The sequence below is a fragment of the Artibeus jamaicensis genome, unplaced genomic scaffold, assembly GCF_021234435.1.
Source record: "Artibeus jamaicensis isolate MK-2021 breed Jamaican fruit bat unplaced genomic scaffold, CSHL_Jam_final scaffold_286, whole genome shotgun sequence".
Lineage (NCBI taxonomy): Eukaryota > Metazoa > Chordata > Mammalia > Chiroptera > Phyllostomidae > Artibeus > Artibeus jamaicensis.
Window position 1 is genome coordinate 2,817,988 of NW_026522034.1, and position 22,279 is coordinate 2,840,266.

The 22,279-nt window shown below is 40.4% G+C and overlaps 1 protein-coding gene across 1 annotated transcript in view; it reads left to right on the forward strand.

Annotated features, from left to right (window-relative positions):
* The first annotated feature begins 1,104 nt into the window (after positions 1 to 1,104).
* Positions 1,105 to 22,279, forward strand: part of SIN3A (SIN3 transcription regulator family member A) — a 65,195-nt gene continuing 44,020 nt past the window's right edge. The window contains exons 1-2 of the mRNA XM_037130984.2: positions 1,105 to 1,383; positions 17,276 to 17,496. Of these exons, the coding sequence (XP_036986879.1) occupies positions 17,308 to 17,496 (189 nt within the window). The 5' untranslated portion in view covers positions 1,105 to 1,383; positions 17,276 to 17,307. The remainder of the gene's footprint in view (positions 1,384 to 17,275; positions 17,497 to 22,279) is intronic.

A 22,279-nucleotide genomic window follows, 5' to 3' on the forward strand; every position in this document is an offset into this window, starting at 1 on the left:
CCCTGGCCTGTCTGGCCTACTTCCTCAGCTCTTCCAGTCTGGGGATGCCTCTGGATTTAACCTGAAGATCACTCTCTGTCTTCCAGGCTTGCCAGGGCCCATAGCCGTTTAGGGCCCATGCTTCATGTTTATTATCTCCACCCTTTTAAGACTGCTTGGTTAAGTTTTGGGACTGTAGGTGTTGTAAATGTGCTGCGGGTTGGCAACCCCTGGGGCTACTTCTCGGCTTTGGTCTCCAGTCCTTATTCTGCACCCTATTTAATGAAAGGAGTTGTCAGCTGCTAGGGAATCTTGTGTTTAGAACGTGGCAGCGAGCAGAAATGTAAATTGTAAAATGAGAATAGGATAGGAAGGATAAGGGTTTTTTTTTTCTTTTTGCTTCTTCTGTAAGGGGGGAAGGGGTCATCCAAGGTGGTAATGCTATTGACTCCCACTCCTCAAATCCCAGGAAATACGACCTCTGCTATGGACTTTCGCAGCACCTCCTGTTTCGGGCCCAGGAACTCTGCGATCAGTCTCTAGTGTAAACATTCCACAAAAGGACTGCTAAGGTTCAGCCTCCTCGTGCGGGGCGGGGTCAGCTGCTTCCTAGACAGGCGTCCTGGCCAATGGGGCTTCTACCGGGCATGAGCCATCCAATTCAATGGTTGGGGCGGGGCCTGTCCCGGCAGTGTGGTTAGGGGGGACTGTCTCTCGGACATTTTACTCCACATCGGTTACTTACCTTCCTAGAGCAGTGCGAGAGAGATAGAGGTAGCCGTCCAACGCATTGATTGGCGAGGGTGAGAACTGACTTGTGGGCCTGTGGCTGAAACGGCCCGGGGCGTGATATGTAGAGCCCTCCAATGATGTGAAGAGCTTTTCTGCTTCCTCCAATAATGTTGCGGCTTGGGGGTGGGATTCAGCAGTTCACCTCCAATAGGCGGGGTTGAGCTCGGGAAGCTCCCCGCCAATAGAGGCGTGGAGAAGGTGAGCAGCTCCCCCTCCTTGCCAAGGGGTAAGGGGCGGGCAGATGTAGCGATTGGCTAAACTTTTGACAGGCAGATTATATAGCCTGTGGTGGAGCGAAGTTCAGTCTTTCCTTTGCTGGGCGGGCCGGCGGAGTGGGCGGGATTTCCCGGGTAACAGAGAAGCGGCCGCGGCGGTAGAGGCGGCGGAGACGGTTTCTCCATCTTCCCCCCCTCCCCTTCCCCCCTCAGAGTTTCCCTCCCTCCCTCCTTCCTAGTCTGGGCATTGGGGTCTGTGACCGCATCGTTAGCGGAAAGGAGCCTGCCAGTCCTCTTCAGCAGGCCTATGCTAGCGCCGTTCGCGGGGCCTCCCTGCTGAACCCGAGGCTCACGCTGAGACGGACACGCAGTAAGGAGCGGCCGAAGCAGCTTTGCGGTGAGAGCACGCCGGGTCGGGGAGCCAGGTGGCGGGTAACGAGGGACTCGAGGGTGTGTATTTTCAAGGGGGGGCACTGACCTCCTCGGCTTCCCGTAGAGCCGGCGGGCGGGAGGTGTGTGGATGTGTGAGGGGGGTGGGGGGGCGGAGCGGGCTAGCTCCGTGCGGGAGGGGGAGGAGAGCGTAGTCCCGGTGCGCGCGGAGAGGGCGGGCTCTCTGGTCGCTGCTGGGGGGTGGGGCTCAGCGCGCGCTTGCGATTGTGGAGAAAGGGGCGGGGTTGGCCCTCTCCGGAGTGCTGTCTGTGGGTGACCCCTCCCGTCCTCTAGGAGTGGGCGGGGCTTTGGCTGGCCGCTGTGCTCGAGTCTGCTGGGGTGTGGGACGGGAGGGTGGTCTCCCGCGAGTGGCTTCGGAGCGTGGCGGGGAGGGGGTATGAAGTCCGCCTTCCTCTTCTTTCTCGGGATCGGGTTGGCCGAAGAGGCGGTACGGAGCGATGGTGCCACGCCCCCTGGCCATCCTCCTCCTCCTCCTCCCCCTGGTTTCCGCCTCCTTGGCCAGTGAGGCGGGGCTCGGAAAAGCCCGCTGTCGGGTCTGGCCCGGAGTCGCGCCTACATTTGCCCCGCCCTATGCCTCCGGCGGGTGGAGGGCCCGGCTGACCCGAGGAGTGGTGATGTGAGCAGCTACTGTTGCAGCTCCGCAGTGCCTTTTCCCTAAGGCACGAGGGTCCAGTATTGGAGCTCTTTTTGCCTTGGTCCTTGCAATGGGGATGGAACCGTGCAGATTGGAGAGTGGGAGCATGGTCGTCACCACTCTCTTCTTGGTTGTAATTTTTGTGATGAGGTACACAAGTTCTTTTGGTTGAAGTTTGCGGTCAAATGCTACTTGTGTTGTGACCATGGTGAGGGGAGGTACCACGAGAGAGTCCTCGAGAGACTAGAAATGTGGCCAAGGACAACCTTTTCTGGAGTTCCTTTTATGTTCAGTTAACGTGGTTCTAAGGGGCGGGCCTTCCTTTGGGCCAATGGGGTGGTGGGTAGTTAGATTTAGCCACTGTTTCAGTGCCTTAGAACTTCAAACACAGCCTTCAAAAGGCTGTGAGCTCCTGCTCTTTATAGGACTCATTTAGAAAAAGGGTTGGATTTATTTTATATTAAAGTGATTAGTTTATGAAAGTGGTGACTTATCTTAAAACTCATGCTTTGTATAAAATACTGTTTTCTTCAACTCTTGAATTTTTTAATGCTTTATACAGCTGATTCTGTATAAGCTTAATTTCACAAAGAAGTTGTAAATAAGTAGCTGTAGGTGTTCCTGAAAAGTCTTCTGGTTGTATGTGATTCAGTTGGAACATATAGACCACTTGCTATTTCTAATCTATAAAATATAATGTTCTTGACTTAGCTTTATTAAAAGTAGGGTGGTGAGGATATCATTCTTTATAACATATAGTGCCCCTCCAATGCTTATTAGGGATTTGCCTTAGTACATTTCAGATTTAAAGAACCATTTTGAGATTTTTTTCCCTCTGATTTGATATTCTCTTTTAAGAGAAATTGTTTTTGATAGTTTTCATGAGAAAATAAATATTGAACAAATATGTTTACTTACTAACATCTGAGCAAGCCCTCTGGCTAATTGTCTGAACTGTAGTTAAATTCTAGATCTATGCTTTGCTCAGTTGGGACTGAGAGTTTGGTACCCTATGCTAGACACATGAGAGAGTAAGTCCCACCTTATCAGCTAAGGAAATAGGGACAACAGTAGCTTTTTAGTTTGATTAATGGTGGCTGTATTATAATTGGTATGGAGACTGAAAACCTGGGTGTTTTTCCTGATGCTACAAACTAACAAAGGTAGCAAAGGTAGTGGAGAGTTTACCACTCAGGAAAGTTTGATCAACACATTTGTTTCCACTATTTGCAGTGCTCTGTGCTGGGAAATGGAAGGTCTAATTCTTGCCCTAGAGAACATGTTGTCTGCTGGTGTGGCAGGTCACATGTCCCCACATAGGCTTTAAGAATTCAAATAAGAACCTTGATATACTGTCCTAGGAAACTTTTCATAAATGCTTCTTACCTGACCAAAAATCAGCATTACCAGTATATACTATGTAGTTTGTCACAATTAAAGACCCTTGATAGATTGGCACTGTGTAGCTAAGAAGGTAAGATTTGTAATTAAAGAGTAAGATTTACTTTATTTACTTATTTTTTTAAGGAAGGAGGTGTGTAGTAATTTGATAAGATTATTGGCAGAGCATAGTCCTGTTTACATCTTCAGTGCAGACTGGATACTAGAGAACTGTGCAAGGCAGATGTTAATGGCTGTGTATTTTAGTTGGAATTAAAAGATGTTCACGGCATTCAGTAATTTAGTGTAGTCTCTTAAAAGGCTTCTCATTAACTCCCCAAACAAGAGTTTCTTAAGCTTTTACTTTCTGCAGTTCTTATAAAAAGGATAGTTATACGCTTTTTCAAACTGTACATAAGAATTCAACATTTATTGAGCTGTTACTATGTCCCAGACATTCAGTTAGGCAGAATACATTTATTAACTCTTAATCTTCATGACAACCCTGTGTAGTGGAATTCATGGGATCCATGTTTTAAAGATGAGTGGCACAGAGAGGTTAGATATGATAAGTGGTCAAGCCAGGATCTAGATCCAAGCATTGGTCTAGATAGTAAACAGAAGTAAGTGTCCTTTTCTTCTCTTTCAAGATTTTATTTATTTACTTTTAAAGAGGGGGAGGGAGGGAGAGAGGGAAATATCAGTGTGTGGTTGCCTATTGTGTGCCCCCTACTGGGGACCTGGCCTGCCACCCAGGCATGTTAGGTTGTGGATTCTCAGGCCAACACTAAATCCACTGAAGCACACCAGCCAAAGTGTAACAGTGTGCTTTCCTCTCTCTTTTTAAAGATTTTATTTATTTTTAGAGAGGGGAAGGGATGGAGAAAGAGAGGGAGAGAAACATCAATGTGTGCTTGCTTCTCACACACCCCCAACTGGGGACCTGGTCTGCAACCTAGGCATGTGCCTTGACTGGGAATCAAACTGGCAACCTTTGGTTCTCAGGCCCACGCTCAAGCCACTGAGCTACTCTAGACAAGGCTCTTTCTTTTTTATTGTAAAAAAAAAAATTCATGTAGATACAACATAAAGATTAACATCTTGACCATTTTTAAGTGTACGATTTAGTGCCATTAAGTATATTCCCATTGTTTAACCATCAGCATAACCATTTCCAGAACTTTTCCACCTTTTCAAACAAAAATTCTGTGCCCATTAAACAATATTAAATCTCCCCCCAGCCCCTGACAAGAACTGTTCTACTTTTTGTCTCTGTGAATGTGACTACTCTAAGTACATCATAGAAGTGGACTCTTGCAGTATTTGTTAGTTGTGTCTGGCTTACTTAGAATAATGTCTTCAAGATTTATCCATGTTGTAGCATGTGTCAAAATTACTCTTGATGATGAATAACATGCCATTTTATGTATATACCACATTTGTTTATCCAGTCATATGTCAGTGGACATTTTGGCTATTGTGAATAATGCTGCTATGAACATGGGTGTATAAATACTCTTCAGGTACCTACCTTTTAAAAATTCTTTTGGGTATATCCCCAGAAGTGGAGTTGCTGGAACACATGGCAGTTCTTTGTTTAATTTTTTGAAACCAGCACAGCAGTATGCTTTTGAAAGCAGCTATGAGGGAAAAGATTGAGACTCAGATTCTGAAGGTGAATTGAGTCAACACTCATTTATTGACCATTTCTTAAATAGCTGGCACAGGAAGAAACTTTGTCCTCTAGAAGTTTACATTGTTAGAAAGAAAGACAAATATGCATGTAATGATTTTACTACACAGCAGTGTAGATTGAGTGCTGTAAGAGTCAAGTACAGAGAGCTGTAGGGAATTTAGAGGAAAGAGAGCTTACCTGTGGATGGAGGGAAAGGGGATTGTGGATAAGAAACAGGAGGGTGGAGTCTAAAACCCTAAAGATCTAGTCGAATGAGTGGTGAAATGACCTTAGACATTCACTCAAAATACTTCAAAATACACCAGAGGATGCTTTGAAATGTTAAAAGGAATGGCATAGTGCTGAAATCGGCAAGTGAGTTTTTCATTTCTCTTCCAGGGTTTGTGAGTCCTGTTCTCTTTAGTTTGCAGAACTCATTGCTTCTTCTCCTTTGGGAAGATAAGAATCCCAATGAAGAAGTTACGGAGTTGACATGTATGTTACTGCTATCATGTCAAGCTCAAGATATGTTATCAGTATGGTCAACTATTATTTCCTAAATCTTTTCCTTCACATGGGTTCATGTTTCTGCTGACAAATGAGTAGTGCCAGTAATATCTTAGGGTTTTTAATTTCTTCTTATAAGAGTTTAAGTAAATAATTCTGAATGTTTTTTGTTGTGGTTAAGGTCTAATACTGAAACCCATCCAGCAGCATACTAGGGTAGTCTGTGAATCAGGGTTCTGCCATTAGTAAATTATATTATTTCCAAATATTTCAGGGAATTTTATTTTTCTGACCTTTTAAAAAAAGATCCTCACCTGAAAATATGTATTTACTGATTTTTAGAGCAAAGAGACAGAGGGAAACATCAGTGTGAGAAAAATTGATCAGTTGCCTCCCATATGTACCTCAACCAGGGATCAGACCTGCAGCTAATCATGTAACTTTCTTCTTGTATCTCTTTCTTCAAAAGACAAGGATTTGTTGTCAGTTATAACCAAATGCGTAGAGTTTTTGTCCTCATAAGTTTTCCTGACAACTACCTGATATTGATTATCCTCAGGGAGCATTGTACCAGTGGTGCACAGTCCATCTAGATTCGGACTTCACTTTCTTGATAAAGCCTCAGCACTCAGGACAGTGCTGGGACACAGTAAGTGATAAATAATTAGTTTGCCAGCTGAAACATGAGGGTTGCTACCCAGAGGCTACCTCTGTTCAGTGGCAGTTAGCTCGAAAATTAGTAACGCATTTATTGGTAGCAATTTCTAACTGATACCTCTCTCTCTTTCTCTCTTTTTTAAAGCAGAATGACAGATTTTGTTTTTTCTTCAGGCACATAGGAAAAAACAAAAGTACTAAGGGTCCTTGTTTAGTTTGACAGGGCAGTTCTGCACTTCAGTTTTCTTACTGCTTTTTGCCCAAAGCATTACAGCATCTTTCAAGAAAAGTATGAAAGAAGTTGGGATGTAGCATCTTAAACATTATATAGGATGTTAATCTTTGGGGCATCTTGTTAAGGGTATATAACAATTCTTTATACTGTCATAATTTTTTAAAGCTTTCATTGAATGTATTTAATAACTTGTTATTTTTAAAATTTTCCTTATATAATGACAAAGAGAAAACTAATAGGAAGGCATTTCATAATTATTAGAGGAACTAGTAGATGAATATAATGCAATAGATAGCAGCATGTAGACTGTAATTGGTGATGATAGCATGATTATGCAGTATAAGCCAAGTCACAGACTATGAGTCTTCAGATGAGAATATTCTAGATGAATTTTCTCAGCCTGAAGAATTTGACTTCACAATATATTCTGAGGGAAAAGTGAGAGAATATTGTCTTCCTATTTCTTCATGAGCGACTCTTCTAGATATTCAACAGGAAACACTTAGAATGCAATATTTTCAACTAGAAGCAAAACTATTCCAATTTGCTAAAAGGATGTACAATACATGATTGGAAGGGAACATGATGTATAAATGAAAAAATAATTGGATTGATTATTCTAATTGGTATTTATTGTCTAAAACTGATTATGCTTGTAGTGTGGAGCTTAGAAGACTGTTGTCCTCTTTATAACCAAATTATAGGCAGTTCAGTTGGTTAGAGCATCATTCAGATATGCCAGTGTTGTGGGTTCAATCCCTGCTCAGGGTGCGTACAAGAAGCAACCGGAGAATGCATAAGTAAGTGGAACAACAAACTGATGTTTCTTTCTCTCCCTTCCTCTCTGTCTCTAAAATCAATAAATAAGAATGATTTTAGAAAAAAAGTCTTCAGTGTATTGTATTTGATGATGCAAGGGAAAGGGAGAAAAACAAAGACCCAAAAGTGATCATAAGCTAGAACTTTACTAGAGATGTACCTGAAATCTGGAATCAGAATTTTCAGATTGGTGTCACAGTTGATGACTAGTGAGTTGTATTTTAATGGAGATTGCCTATTTTGGGTCTTTATTTTTATCTGCAAAACCAGGAAAACTTGGACTAATAATTTGGATTTGCTGTTTAAATTCTTACTAAAAATTTTAATGGAATTATTTTCACCCAAATGGTGATACCGATAAGTTTATTTTTAAATTGAGGATTAAAGTTGACTGGATCACATGTCATAAAGAAAGCAGTGTTATTTTTTTGTACAACCAGAATGATTGTCCTGAGCCACTTTGGTAAAAATTGTCACACTGCAGTATGACATAATTCCACCAAAGCTCACAAATGGTATATGCTAACTGGGATTATCATAATATTAGATTGAGGCTTCTCAGCCTTGGCACTATTAATATTTTGTGCTGAATAATTCAGTGTTGGGAGCTGTCCTCTGCATTGTAGGATGTTGACAACATCCCTGGTCTTTCTATTCATGAAATGCCAGTAGCACTCCTCTTTTCCCAATTGTGACAGCCAGAAATGTCTTCTGACATTGCTAAATGTGCTTTGGGGCAAAAATCTCACCTGGTTTGAGGACCATCTCATTAGAAGTATGTAAAACTGAGTACATGGGATGCTTGGGTATTAGATCTTGTGGTGGTGTTTTTCCTTTCTTTTCTTTCCTCTGCTTTTCTTTTTGTACTGCAGAAAGCTTTATTGTTTTCATTTAGTCCAGTGCATGGGGGAGGGCTCCAGGGTGGTTGAGGATGCCTAGTAGTTTCAGGGAGAGTCTCAGGCAAAAGCCAGACACCAGGATAATGAAGAGGGAGCTCCTCAAAGGCCTCCAGGCTCCAAAGGCTCCAAGTTGTGCTTGAGGCTGAGACATGCAAAGAGATACTCACCCAGTCCAGCCTGGAGGCTGACCAGCCTGGCCAGCCTGCCAGTGGTTCAGATGGTTCACAGGCTTGTGCTCAATCCACAGAGCCACACCAGCTAGGGGCATCTTCTTGATGAGTTTCACCCCCTTATCCAGGAAGTGGCTCTCCAGGAAGTCACAGAGATGAAGGTTTTGCAGGTAAAGTCCAGGGCATGCAGATCAAAAACAGCCCCCCAGTTCCGGCTCTTGTCCATGGCCGTGGTGGCTTCCATGGCATCCCAAGTTTTCCCACACTCATTTGGAAAGGCTTCAGAGAGAGGTACGGTATAGGAGGCTAGCAGAGGCAAGTTGACAGCAGCCTTCATGTCGGAGGAATAATTCTGACAGATTTGGGAGTTTGTGGTTGTTTGACAATAAGGAGTTACGGTCAAAAAATAGTGTTTGGTTGGTCTCAGAGGCTGTGGATGGCTGAGGTGGTTCCATAAGCGGTGACTGCAAAAGAGGTTGGAGGATGATCAGAGATTGGAAGAAGGGGCATCCCTGGGTCCATTTTGTCCAAACACTGTTGAAGCAAGAGATAGATCCAGAGGACTGCTGGGGGCACTGCCGTAATTTGTTGTTTTTTAGAATAGGTTAATTTTGTTGAACTATTCTAAGTAACATGGGAAATTTAAATAGATTGCCCTTTTCATCTATTCTGGAATACTTTTTCTATTCTAGCAGAGTTAAATTCAGAAATGAAGTTTCAGACAGGATTTAAAGTAGTCTGGTGGGCAGTTGCACTGGATTGAAGTAATTACATTCACTTAATGCTTTGATAAAATTTCCTTAGCTTTTGAAGAGCAACTTCCCTTTTTTTTCAAGTGTTCATTGAAGAATACTGATCAAGAAACATTTTTTTGTGATACTGACCACTAATAAGAGAATAATTTCAGAGGGTTTTTTGAATTATATAAATAAAGGAACTTAAAAATGTATCTAATTCAAAATGATTTCAATACAAAATTAAGAGGCACGAGAGGGTCAACCATAAATTAAAAGCATTTCAAAAAAGAAAGTGCAGTATTTTATACTTTAAAAAGCCCAGAATAGGGTAGCTTGTTCTATTTACTCTTATTACTCTGAGTTTAACTAAAATAATTCTATTGTCTTCATTTAAGCCAGTTTATGAAATTTAAATGAAAAAATAAGATCTTTTAAAGTTGGGTTTTTCAACTTGGATTTTTTTAAGTATATTTTATTAATTATGCTATTACAGTTGTCCCTTTTTTTTTCCTCCCCTTTTTTTCTCCTATGTTCTGCAACCCCCTCCCCCGGCCTTAGTTCATGTCCATGGGTTATACATACAAGTTCTTTGGCTTCTCCATTTCCTATGTTGTTCTTATCTTCCCCCGTCTGTTGTGTACCTACTATTTATGCTTCTTATTCCCTGTACCTTTTCCCCCATCCTCCCCCCAGCCCCTCCCTGCTAATAACCCTCCATGTGATCTCCATTTCTGTGATTCTGTTCCTGTTCTAGTTGTTCACTTAGTTTGTTTTTGTTTTTTAGGTTCAATTGTTGATAGTTATGAGTTTGTCGACATTTTACTGTTCATATTTTTAATCTTTTTTTTTAGGTAAGTCCCTTTAACATTTCATATAACAAGGGCTTAGTGATGATGAACTCCTTTAACTTGACCTTATCTGGGAAGCACTTTATCTGCCCTTCCATTCTAAATGATAGCTTTGCTAGATAGAGTAATCTTGGATGTAGGGCCTTGCCTTTCCTGACTTCAGATACTTCTTTCCCGCCCCTTCTTGCCCACAAGGTTTCTTTTGAGAAATCAGTTGAGAGTTTTATGGAAACTCCTTCGTAGGTAACTGTCTCTTTTTCCCTTGCTCCTTTTAAGATTCTCTCCTTATCTTTAATCTTGGGTGAAGTGATTATAATGTGCCTTGGTGTGTGCTTCCCTGGGTCCAACTTCTTTGGGACTCTGAGCTTTCTGGACTTCCTGGAAGTCTATTTTTTGGATTTTAATAATCATGGAAATGTTGGTATAGAATAAAGAGGGAAACTCTTTATTGTGATTAAAGACATTTTAATCACAAGTGGAATTTCTAGTTCCACTAGAAAATTGGTTTTTATGTTCTTATTCTGAAAGAGTTAGCTTTTACCTCTGCCCTTCTAACATTTGTCTGAAATCTGTTACATGTGCTTCCAGTTTCAACCCCACTTTAGAAGCCTCCTGTGTAATGTCAGAATTATTTCTCTGCTTGCTTTACTTGGGCTTTTACATGATGATTTTGGAGCTGTTTCCACTTTATATTATCACTCAAGGCCAGGTGACTTTTTAGTGTTCTGCTGACATTGTTTGTTCACAGAAGTGTTTTTCAGTAGGTTCCATCCCTCAAAATCCTTCAAAGTGCCTTTTTAAAAATTTGTTTTCATAGACGAGAGTTCTGAAAACAGTGTGAACTCCAAATCCAAAACAGTTGGGGAAATCACAGTGGCACCTGAAAATCATACCAGCTGACATTCGAATTCTTTGTAGCCTTTAATTTACCTCTCTGCAAGCAGGATACCACAGTCTGTCTGATATTTCTACTCCAGATTGGTCATGTATTCTAAGGAGAGTTTAGCCTGTTGCTCCTTTAGCAAGGTATGTGACCTTGAACAAGTCACTTAATTTCTTCTTTAAATAGGAGGGTTATGGTGTGCTCTGTCTGTTGTGAGGCACGTATCAACTGATAGGAGTCACATCAACATGGTTATTGTAGAGCAGAAAGTATGTCCTATTCAGCACTAATGCTAAGCACAGGGCCTACACGTAGAGACACTGGTGCACTATACAGAGTGAAGCAAAAGTAGTTTTATAGCCCTGGCTGGTGTAGTTTAGTGGGTTGAGTGTGGGCCTGCAAACCAAAGGGTTGCTGGTTCAATTCCCAGTGAGGGCACATTCCTGGATTGTGGGCCAGGTCCCCAGTAAGGGGGTGTGTGAGAGTCAACCACACATTGATGTTTCTCTCCTTCTCTTTTTCCTTCCCTTCCCCTCTCTCCAAAAATAAATAAATAAATAAATATTTTTTAAAGTAGGTTTGTAGTTCACATGACAGATAATTCAATAATTAATAAATAATGCAAGAGTAATTTTGAGCACACTGTTTTGTGTACTCAAAATTGTAAGCCTACTTTTCCTCAACCCTGTATGCCAGATAGATGAATTGGCAAAGATATAAATTATCACGTGTAAGTCTGGTTACTGTAATATTTTAATTTCATCCTGTTTGCCCCATGCCCAAATTTATTCCTATTTTCAAGATATAACTAAACATATACCATCTTCATATAGTCTTCCCCATGTACACATTCCTACTCCTTTCCAAATTTATAATACTTATTTCTACCACTCATAAACTGATTTGTATTGTTAGCTTTTCCTGCCAATTTTTAAGAAAATTTTCAAATATACAGCAAATTGATAAGAGTGTTATAGTGAACACCCATATATGCTACCACCTACATTTTTTCCTTATTTAAATCGTCGACAAAGGATATATTTATTGATTTAGAAAGAGGGTGGGAGACAGAGAAAAACATCCATGTGAGAGAGAAACATTGATTGGTTGCCTCCTATTTGCACCCCGACCAGGGATTAAATCTACATCCTAAATCTGTCCCTTGACTGGGGATTAAACCCACAACCTTTTAAATGTATGGGATGATGCTCCAACCAACTGAGCCACCCGGTTCAGGATAGGTTTTATCATTACCATTTTTATAGTACTTGCTTTATCATATATCCGTCTATCCATCCCTCCATCTGTTATTCCAAAATAATCTCTTGATGTATTTCAAAGTAAATTTCGGCCCTCACTAGAGTGGCTCAGTTAGTTGGAGCATGGTCCTGTAAACTGAAGACATTACAGGTTTGATTCCTGGTCAGGGCACATGCCTAGGTTGCAGTGTTTGGTCCAAGTCAGAGCAAGAAACATTTGATTATCTCTCCCTCCCTTCCCACCTCTCTCAAATCAATAAATCAAACATTACAGGTTTGATTCCTGGTCAGGGCACATGCCTAGGTTGCAGTGTTTGGTCCAAGTCAGAGCAAGAAACATTTGATTATCTCTCCCTCCCTTCCCACCTCTCTCAAATCAATAAGCATGTCCTAGGCCAGGGGTATCAAACTCGTTTTCCCTGGGGGCCACATCAGCCTTGCAGTTGCCTCCAAAGAGCCGGACGTAATTTTAGGACTGTATAAATGTAACTACTCCTTAACTCTAGGGCCAGGGAGCTCCGTGCTGCAGCCAGGTAGAAACAAGGTGCTAGGCCAGATAAAACAAAGTGGAGGGCTGGATTCGGCCCATAGGCCTTGTGTTTGCCACCTATGTCCTAGGGTGAAGATGAAAAATAAATAAAATTTCAGGCATTATTGTATACTTTCACCTGAGTGTTTGAGCATGCATGTTCTTTTCTAGAGTTATTTGATTATAGCTTTTTCCTTTTCATGCAAAATTTACATACAATGAAATGCAAAAGTCTTAAAAGTACATTGTGTTGTATCAAGATCACACTGAGGTGTGATCTTGTAGAGTGCTTTAATATTTCTAATTGCTACATAGTTTCCCTAATACCGATATATCAGGTTTATTTAGCTATTGATAGACATTTAATTTTTTTTATACTTGGCAGATGTGTAGGGTAGAGACCTAGAAATGAAATTGGCTGGCCTGCAAGTCGCCAACCAAATAGTTTATACCAACTAAAACTTCACCAGCCCTGACTGGTATGGCTCAGTGGGTTAGACATCCTCCCATAAAAGGTCATGTTTGAATTCCAATTGGGGTACATCCCTGGAATGTATCGCAAGCCAGGTACGCAGTAAGAGGCAACCAATTGATATCTCTCACCCTCTTTTTCCCTCCCTTTACCTGTCTCTTAAAATAAATAAAATTTAAAAAAAAAAAAAAACTTCCACTAGATACCTGCACACTTACCCGCACAATACTGTCATTCTGCTTTAGCCAGTTCCTTTGGACTAAGCATCATTTTACTTTATATTTCTTAGTTTACTAGTGAAACTATATAGGGTCTTCTCAACTAGTTTTTAAGCTTTTACAGGCAAGGGCCAAGATCATATACCACCATCATGTCTGCTTACTGAATATTGAATCGAATTAATGAATGCTACCAAAGCATTCCTGCTTTACTGGGGTGAGACTGAAGAACGATGAATGAGCTAAGCATGGTAGAGATTAAAGCTGGAGTTGCTTGAACATGTGTGCCTTAACTAAGTGAAGTGGGACTTTTCCATCTTCCTTCATTTTTCCTCTTCTATGAGAGTACGTTAAAAATCCAGACTCTGGAGGCAAATTTCACAGATTCATATCTAAGCTTTTGCCTGTTAGCTGTGCAACCTTGGGCAGGTAATTTAATCTTTGTATTTCCATTTCCTTATTTTTTAAATAGAGAATAACAGCATCTGGTTGTGGGATTAAATTTGTAAATTGTGTAGAATGGTGCTTGGCACTCAGTATTTGCTAGCTGTTGTTATGTTAACTATTAGATTATTCTTTCCCTTATGTGTATACATTGTTTGAGTATCTGTGATGTGTTAGGATTGTGGGGGAATGTAGACAAATTTGGAAAGGACCCTGCCTTGAAGAAGTTAAAGACTTGTGGCTTGTTCGGGGGAGTGGGAAGACATTTGACAGGACTGGACAACAGGGTGGGGACTGGAGAGATCATTGTAAGTTAAATTATCCCCCAATAAGTAAGGAAGAATTTTATAGGCAAAATTAAGGAATTTGGATTGCTGTTTTAAGTGATGGGAAGCCAGTGGTGAATTTACAACCACATTGAACTTGCATTTGGAGTTGACCATTTTGAAAGCAATGTAGAAGGTAGACTAGACTGGAGAGAGGCTGGAGGGTGATGGAAACAATTGAGGTGTAAGGGATGATGAGTGCCTGAAATAAGGGAGTGGCTGTGGGATTAGAGAAGAGGCAATTTTTTGAGAACCAGTTAGGGGATAGAATTAAGAGCGGTGACTGTTAAAGAAGCAAAGTGTGGCTCAGAGAAAGTACATGTCTGCTCTGTGTAGCCTCTTTAGTGTCATGGAGAGGGTCTGGAAGGCAAACTCTTTAGAGGTGAATGAAATTAAATACTTTTTAAAAATCAATAATTTTATAAAAGAAATGATGTTCTAATAGCAAAAAGATAGAACATGATCTCAGAATAAAGCATTTTTAATATTTAACCCATGAAAAACTCATCACATTTTCTTTATCACAATTCTTTTTTCTCCCCTTTTTCATTTTCCTGCAGAAGGTTCATACACCAGTGTTTGGGAATCATTAGTATAGTCTGATCACCTCCTTTTGCAGATCAGGAAACAGAACCTAAGTTATAGAGCTTTGAGTCAGAGATTGGATTAGTCCAGGTCTTAACAGGTACTCTAGTCTTTTTCCCCATAGTCCTATGCTGTGCTTTTCTGATCTAAATTTCATTTTCTATTTATGAAGTGATGACTTGGCTTCGGTTACAAAGATTAATCTAAGGTGAGTTTAAGCATCTAGGTTTCAAACCAACAGAACCCAAGACCAAACATGGTCTAGATCATCAGTGTGCATAGAAGTAGCAGCTAAAACATCTTTAAGAGTTTTTACTCTGTCCATTTATTAGACCTGTTTCCTTATCTCAAAATAGATTGAGGTTGAATGTTTTACAGTCATTTGACTGGTGGCTCATAAGTATCACATAGCATGGGTAAGTCTTTATTTCCAATCTCTTACTATGTCTAAAAAGTTTTGAAATATTGAGCTAAACATACTACTTAATATAAAAGCCTACCCTGACTGGTGCAGCTCAGTGGGTGAGTGCGTGCCTGCAAACCAAAGGGTCACCGGTTTGATTCCCAGTCAGGGCACATGCTTGGGTTTTGGGCCAGGTTCCCAGTATGGGGCATGTAAGAAGGCAGCCACACATTGATGTTTCTCTCCATCTCTCTCCCTCCCTTCCCTCTCTCTAAAAATAAATAGAATCTTATATATATATATAAGATTCTATTATATATATAAGATTATATATATAAGATTATATATATATATCATATATATATAAGATAAAAACATGATCGATTCAGACATTTACATTATTTTCCTTCAGTATCTGTCAGCACTGTGTTTTCAACTCCAGTTAACAGAGTACAATATATTATCATACATAAATTTTGGAGACTTAGTCCTTTGATCTAAAGTTAGAGTCAATAGAAAGAGATTATTTGTGGTTCAAGATTTACAAAAAGATAGCATTAAATGGGCAGCTTGTGGATGAAACAATTGTACTGCTGTGTCAGGGCTAACTTAGGGTTGTGAGGTGTGAGAAAAACCAGACGCTGTTTTAAGGTTGAGAGAGCACCAGGCAGGACTAGGATGATGGTGAAGACAGAGAAGAGATGGAGTGCCCTGGGCAGGCTTTGTGAGGACTGTTTCACCTTCAGCGCTTTCATGCTCCCAGGGAATGAAGAAAAGAGGGATGGGTGACTTAGAAATTTGGTAAAGACTTCCCTCCTGCCTTCCTCCTTCTCGTCCTTCCTTTTTCTCTTTCCTTCTTTCTTTTGTCCCTTCTTTTCTTTCTCTCTTTCTCCCCCTTCTTCCCTTCCTCCCTCTCTCCCTCTCTCCCCTTCTTTCCTTCCTATTTACAAAAAGAGCTTTGCTTCAGATGGGTTTGTTTGGGTTTTTTTTTTTTGAGATCTCCTACTATTACTGTATTACTTATTTTCTCACCACAGGAGTGGTGTCTTTTTAAAGCTGTTTTTGTGACTGAAAAAGTGGTAGGGCTACCCCATGTTCCTTGCATGGCTGGAACATTCTTATTGATATGTTTGTGTTAGTGATAGTGTATTGGAATAGCTCTGAAAAGACCCAACCAAATTCCTGGCCAGTGGTTTGGGGTTTTTTTGTTTGTTTGTTTGTTTGTTTGTTTGTTTGCTTATTTTTAAGATTTTATTTAGTTTTAGAAAGAGGGGAAGGGAGGCAGAAAGAAACATTGATGTGCCAGGGAAACACTGATTGGTTGCCTTTCCCACACCCTCAGCTGGGAACCTGGCCTGTAACCCAGGCATGTGCTCTGACTGGGAATTGAACCTGCAACCTTTTGGTTCACAGGCAGGTGCTCAGTCCACTGAGCCACACCAGCCAGGGCCTGACCACTGTTACTAGACTTTCTGTGTTCTTAAGGAAAGAAAGTGTCCCCCTACAGAGAGATTATTAAATTAAGGGATTCTAGAATCTCCTCAGTGTTCAATAATGCTAGTCAGAAGAAACCTTAGAAATTACCTATTTCAACCTTATTTTATAGTTGGAGAAACAAACTGACATGGGATATTGAAATAGCTTCTTATATTGGCAAGTCCAGAACCATAGTTCTCTTACTCCTGGTCTAATACTCCTTCCATGATACTATTTAATCGTTGAAACAATTGGTATTTTAAAAATTAGACCACAGTTAGAGTATTTGGTTTTGAAATGAGTTAGGAAGAAGTACTTGAATGATTTTGTAGCATGTGAATATGTAACTAGTATTAGGAATGATGGCATTTGAGGAGAAAGCTAAAAAATAAAGATGTATTTTTCTATATGTTTTAAATTGGAAGTTATTTTTCAACTCTGTAGTACCAAACTGATTTAAATTATGCTATTATTTAAATTTTTTGTTTTTCAGTTACAATAACCTGTTCATGTTGGGTGTGTGTGCACAGTGTGTACTTTCACTACCTGGTGATCATCCCTAGGATGAAGTAGCTAATCAGTTCTGGGAGGGGAGCTTATATTAAATCTGGGGATGGGTTCTAAATTGTACACATAGTACGGTGCGCGAATTGGTGTGCATGTTGTGCTTGTGGTTTCTGCAGGTTATTAGTGCATCCCTGAGCATGAGTGCAGAATGAAGCGACGTTTGGATGACCAGGAGTCACCGGTGTATGCGGCTCAGCAGAGGCGGATCCCTGGTAGCACAGAGGCTTTTCCTCACCAGCACCGAGTGCTCGCCCCTGCCCCTCCTGTGTATGAGGCCGTGGCTGAGACCATGCAGTCAGCCACAGGCATTCAGTACTCCGTCACTCCCAGCTATCAGGTGAGCTGGCGCTGCAAGGCACTGCGCCAAGGCCAGCATGATGCTTTCATTCAGTCAGAACAGTTTTTATTAAGCATTCAGTAAAATATAAAATACTACTAAAGTATATATATTTACAGGATATATGTAAGGTGTAAAAATAATGAAAACAATATATGCTTGTATATTTACCACATAAAGTTTTTTAAAAGAGGATTGTTAGGACCTTGGTGTTCACTGTCCTTTCTCTCTAACCCCTTTTCCTTTTTGATCCTTCAGAGTAGCCACTGATCAGAACTTTGCATTTTTCATTTCCTTGATTTTATATAAGTCATTTTGTTTCTTTCTCTAGACAGTAAAATTGTTTAGTTTGGGTATTTTTGAACTTTTATGTAAATGAAAACATGTATTTTATTTTCACTCACTTTTTTTCACTGCTACGAATTATATGAATACTTCCAATTTATTTATTCTTCTGTTGAACAACCAGTCTGTTTCCAGATTTATGCTCTTATGAAGATGCTACTGTGAATGTTTTAGCTGGTTCTCTAGTGCAGTGGTATTCACAGTGGCTTGCACCAGAATCTAAATGAACATACTACCTTTCTCAAGAGAATCTTGCTATGGAGGAGGGGTGGGAAAGGCAGCTGAATTAAACAGTGTGCTTATTAGTGGAGTAGTTGGTTTACATTTTGGTGCAAACTCCTTATCTTCTTTCAGACTACTCAGCAGGTTTGAGGGCACATGAGGAAGAGTTGCTTGCGTATCTAAGAGAGGGATTGCTGGGTCCTAGGGTGTACACATCTTCACTTTAGCAGGTAATGTCAGATTGGCTTTCAAAGTTGTGCCAATTTATATATTTCCACCAGCATTGTATATCCCTATTGTTCCACATCTTGACCAACTTAATCATTCATCTCGTCTGTTCGATTTGTTTTGCAAAAATGGAAGAAACTTAACTTTTTGTCCTTTTAAATTATTAAAGTAAACATCACCATTTATTATTTTTTATAGAATTTATTCATTTCTTGGGGAAATAGAGGGAGATACATACTAATGTGTGAGAGAAACTTTAGTCAGTTGCTTGTCACACACCCCCAGCTGGGGACCTGGCCTGCAACCCAGGCATGTAGCCTGATTGGGAATGGAATTTGCGGCCTTTCAGTTCATAGGCTGGCGCTCAATCCACTGAGCCTCAGCAGCGAGGGCGACATCACCATTTATTAAAAAGATGTAAGATTACCTTTCCTCTGACCCCTCAGACTATATCTCACTGGTATATTTCTTGGGTTTCCAAAATTTTGTATGCATATACAAACATACCTAGATGAGGTCTGTCTGGAAAAGGTCCAGTCATTGTTAATATTACAAGAACGCTTTGCATGACATTGATATAACCTGGCAGCCAGAGAGACTGGAATGCACATGTGTGAACAGTGCCAACTTCACTGTACTAGTCAGTGGGCTGGTAGACATTGTTGAGTGAATATGTGTACTCTGTGGCCATCACATTCAAAATTACTGAGCAAGTAGAGCAACAAATCTGAATCACATTTTGTGTTAACATGAACATTCCTCCACAGAAACTATTTGGATGATTAGAAGGCTTTCAGGGATGATGCAGTGAATTCAGTGCAAATAAAAGCGTGGCACAAACACTTCAAAGATGTTCAAGAATCTGTTGAAAGTGATCCACATTCTGGAAGACTTGGAACACGCAGAACACCTGAGACTGTTGAACGTATACATACTGCAATCAACAAAGATTGGCGGCTGACAGTGCAAGAACTAGAAGCTGATGTGGGGATTCCAAAAACTACTGTGTCCGAGATTTTGACACAGGATCTTGGCATGAAACGTGTCACGGCAAAATTTGTTCCTGTGGTTTCTACCACCAAAGCAGAAGGAACATCATCCTGCAGTTGCTAATGACTTGATTCAAACCGCTACCAGTGAACTAGATTTCCTCAAGAAGGTCATAACCAGAGATCAGTGGTGGGTCTACAGCTATGATCCAGAACGAAGGCCCAGTCATCCCAGTGGAAGTCATCTGGTTCTCCACACCCAAAGAAGGCACAGCAAAGTAGCAGCAAGATCAAGACCATGTTAAGTGTGTTTTTTGGTTAGGAAGGTAGTGTCACAAGTATGCCCTTTAAGGCCAAAAAATTAATAAGGAGTATATTGCCTCAGTGTTCATCGCTTAAGAAATGCAATACAATGAAAATGGCCACAGCTATGAGCAGCTGGTGATTAGCACCTTCATCACAACAACATGCATGCTCATGTATCACGTCTCGTGTAGAGTCTTTTAGCGAAACATCAAATCACCCGGAAACTCAGCCTACCTGCAGCCTAGATTTGGTGCCCTGTGACTTCTGGTTTTTCCCAAAACCAAAATCACCTCTGAAAGGCAAGAGATTTCAGACCCTTGATGAAATACAGTAAAATACAATGGGGCAGCTGATGGTGATTATAACAAAGGATTTTGCAGTGTTTTGCCCAGTGGAAGAAATGCTGGGAAAATTGTGTGAGGTCCTTGGGTGCCTACTTTGAAGGGGACTGAGCTGTCATTGTCTTATGTATAATGTTTGTTATACCTTCTTTAAGAAATGTCTCTCACAGTATATGGCTGGATACTTTCTGGACAGACCTCAGTATTTATCTGCCTAGTTATCTAGATACAGTTCTCTTTTTATACAATTTGGATCATACAAAAATGTACTATTCTGCTGTTTGCTCTTTTCACTTAATATGTGAACTTTCCACTTGAATATGTATGTATAAATCCAAGTTACTTTTAAGAAATCACTGCATTTATAATATAACATCCGGGTCATCTGAACCATAATTTATTTAACTGGTCTAGATGGTCTAGAGAGACCTTCAATGTAAATTGTTAGTGACTTTTTAAAAGCTATGACTGGTACTGGGAATGTAAATTGGTATACTTTTTCTTGAAAGCAGTTTGACACTTTTTGTCAGATTGTTTAGCTATAAGAAGACAAAGAAGAGGGAAACCAGGCGAAGTAGGTTATGGTGATTCCTGAGGTGTGTCCTGAAGTAGTCCTGAGGGACTACTTCCTCAGTAGTTCCCCTTAAAGCAATTTAGTACTTTGATATACTTCATATACAGAGGACTGCTACAGATCAACTCTTTCAGTTAAGAATTGGGAGAAAGGTTGCTTGATTTCCGTGGCTGATTACTTTTATCTGAACAAGTTCATGATTGTTTCCTACATTTGAGATAAGTTACGTCTGTTCCTATATTAGAAACTATAATGTGCTTCTATAAAACCAGCCATCTCAAATCATTATAAACTCCAGTTGAGCCATGTAAAGACCTGTCCAACTTATGCATGTTGGAATTAGAAGCTCAGAATAATAACCCTTCTTGGGAAGATATATGAGAGCTTTTAAAATTGTCTCAATAGTTTCTTTTTACTCCTAATGTATATTGTGTTATTTCTGTGGATTTATAAGTAGTTACTCAATTTCCCTCCCTCCCCTTTGCCCAGGATAATCTTTATAAATTTGCAGAGACTTGGGGGGGGGGTATTTTTTAAGTTGTAGTATACAACTTACATCGTTTAGAGAAAGTTTCATGTTATTTACTCTCCTTATTTTGGAGGTATGACAAGTCAGGTATATTAGTCTTTAGTTGTCTTCTGTAGTGATTAACAGTTCTAAAATAGAAAAAATTAAAGAGGTTTGAACACTTTATATGGCATTTCTTGCAATAAAAATGGGAAGAAATGGGGCTTGTGCTTTAAGTCACCCTTAAACTTATAAGAGGATGAGAAAGAGAGAATGAATATGAATAAGAAAATAGAAAAGAAAGATGTCTGAGGTCAAACCACCAATAATTTGGAAGAAATTTTTGTTTTAGAAGTAGCGAATAAGGATAAGCAAAATAAGACAAAGTAAAAATCTTCTAACCCTGTCACCTCAAGATAAAATACTAACATTTTGATATGCTTTGTCTAGGGTTTAAACTCTTTTTTCTTTTTCTTTTTCCTTTTTTCTTTTTAAAGATCTTATTTATTTTTTAGAGAGAAGGGAAGGGAGGGAGAAATAAATAGAAACATCGATTGGTTAAGAGGTGGAGAGAAATTTAATCAGTTGCCTCTTGACACTCCAAACTGGGGACCTGGCGTACAACCCAGGCACATACCCTGACTGGGAATCGAACCAGCAACCTTATGGTTCACAGGCCGGTACTCAGTCCACATCAGCCAGGGCTCTCTTTCCCTTTTCAGAGATTTTGTTTGTTTGTTTGTTTTTAATATTTATATTTTTAGAGAGGGGGGAAGGGAAGGAGAAAGAGTGGGAGAGAAACATCATTGTGTCGTTGCCTCTCATGTGTCCCCCACTAGGGACCTGGTCTGCAACCCAGGCATGTGCCCGGACTGGGAATCAAACCAGTGACCCTTTGCGGGACCATTGACCGAATCAAACCAGTGACCCCTTCACAGGCCTGCGCTCAATCCACTAAGCTACACCAGCCAGGGCTATTCATTTATTTTTAAAGCTAGGGGAAGAGAGGGAGAAAGAGTGGGAGAGAGACATCAGTCAGTTGCCTCTTGCCATACCGGAACCAGGCCCTGCTAACTAGCAATCAAATTAGCAACCTTTCACTTTGAGGGACAGTGCTCAACCGAGTAAGCCAATGCCAGTCAGGGTAAGGGCTTAAAATCTTTTAAGTGTATTATATATATATACTACTAATAATGTGTTTTTAAATTTTTTTAGAAGTTTAAATTCATATGGAGTACATGAATACATTCAGCTTATGGATTATGAACAT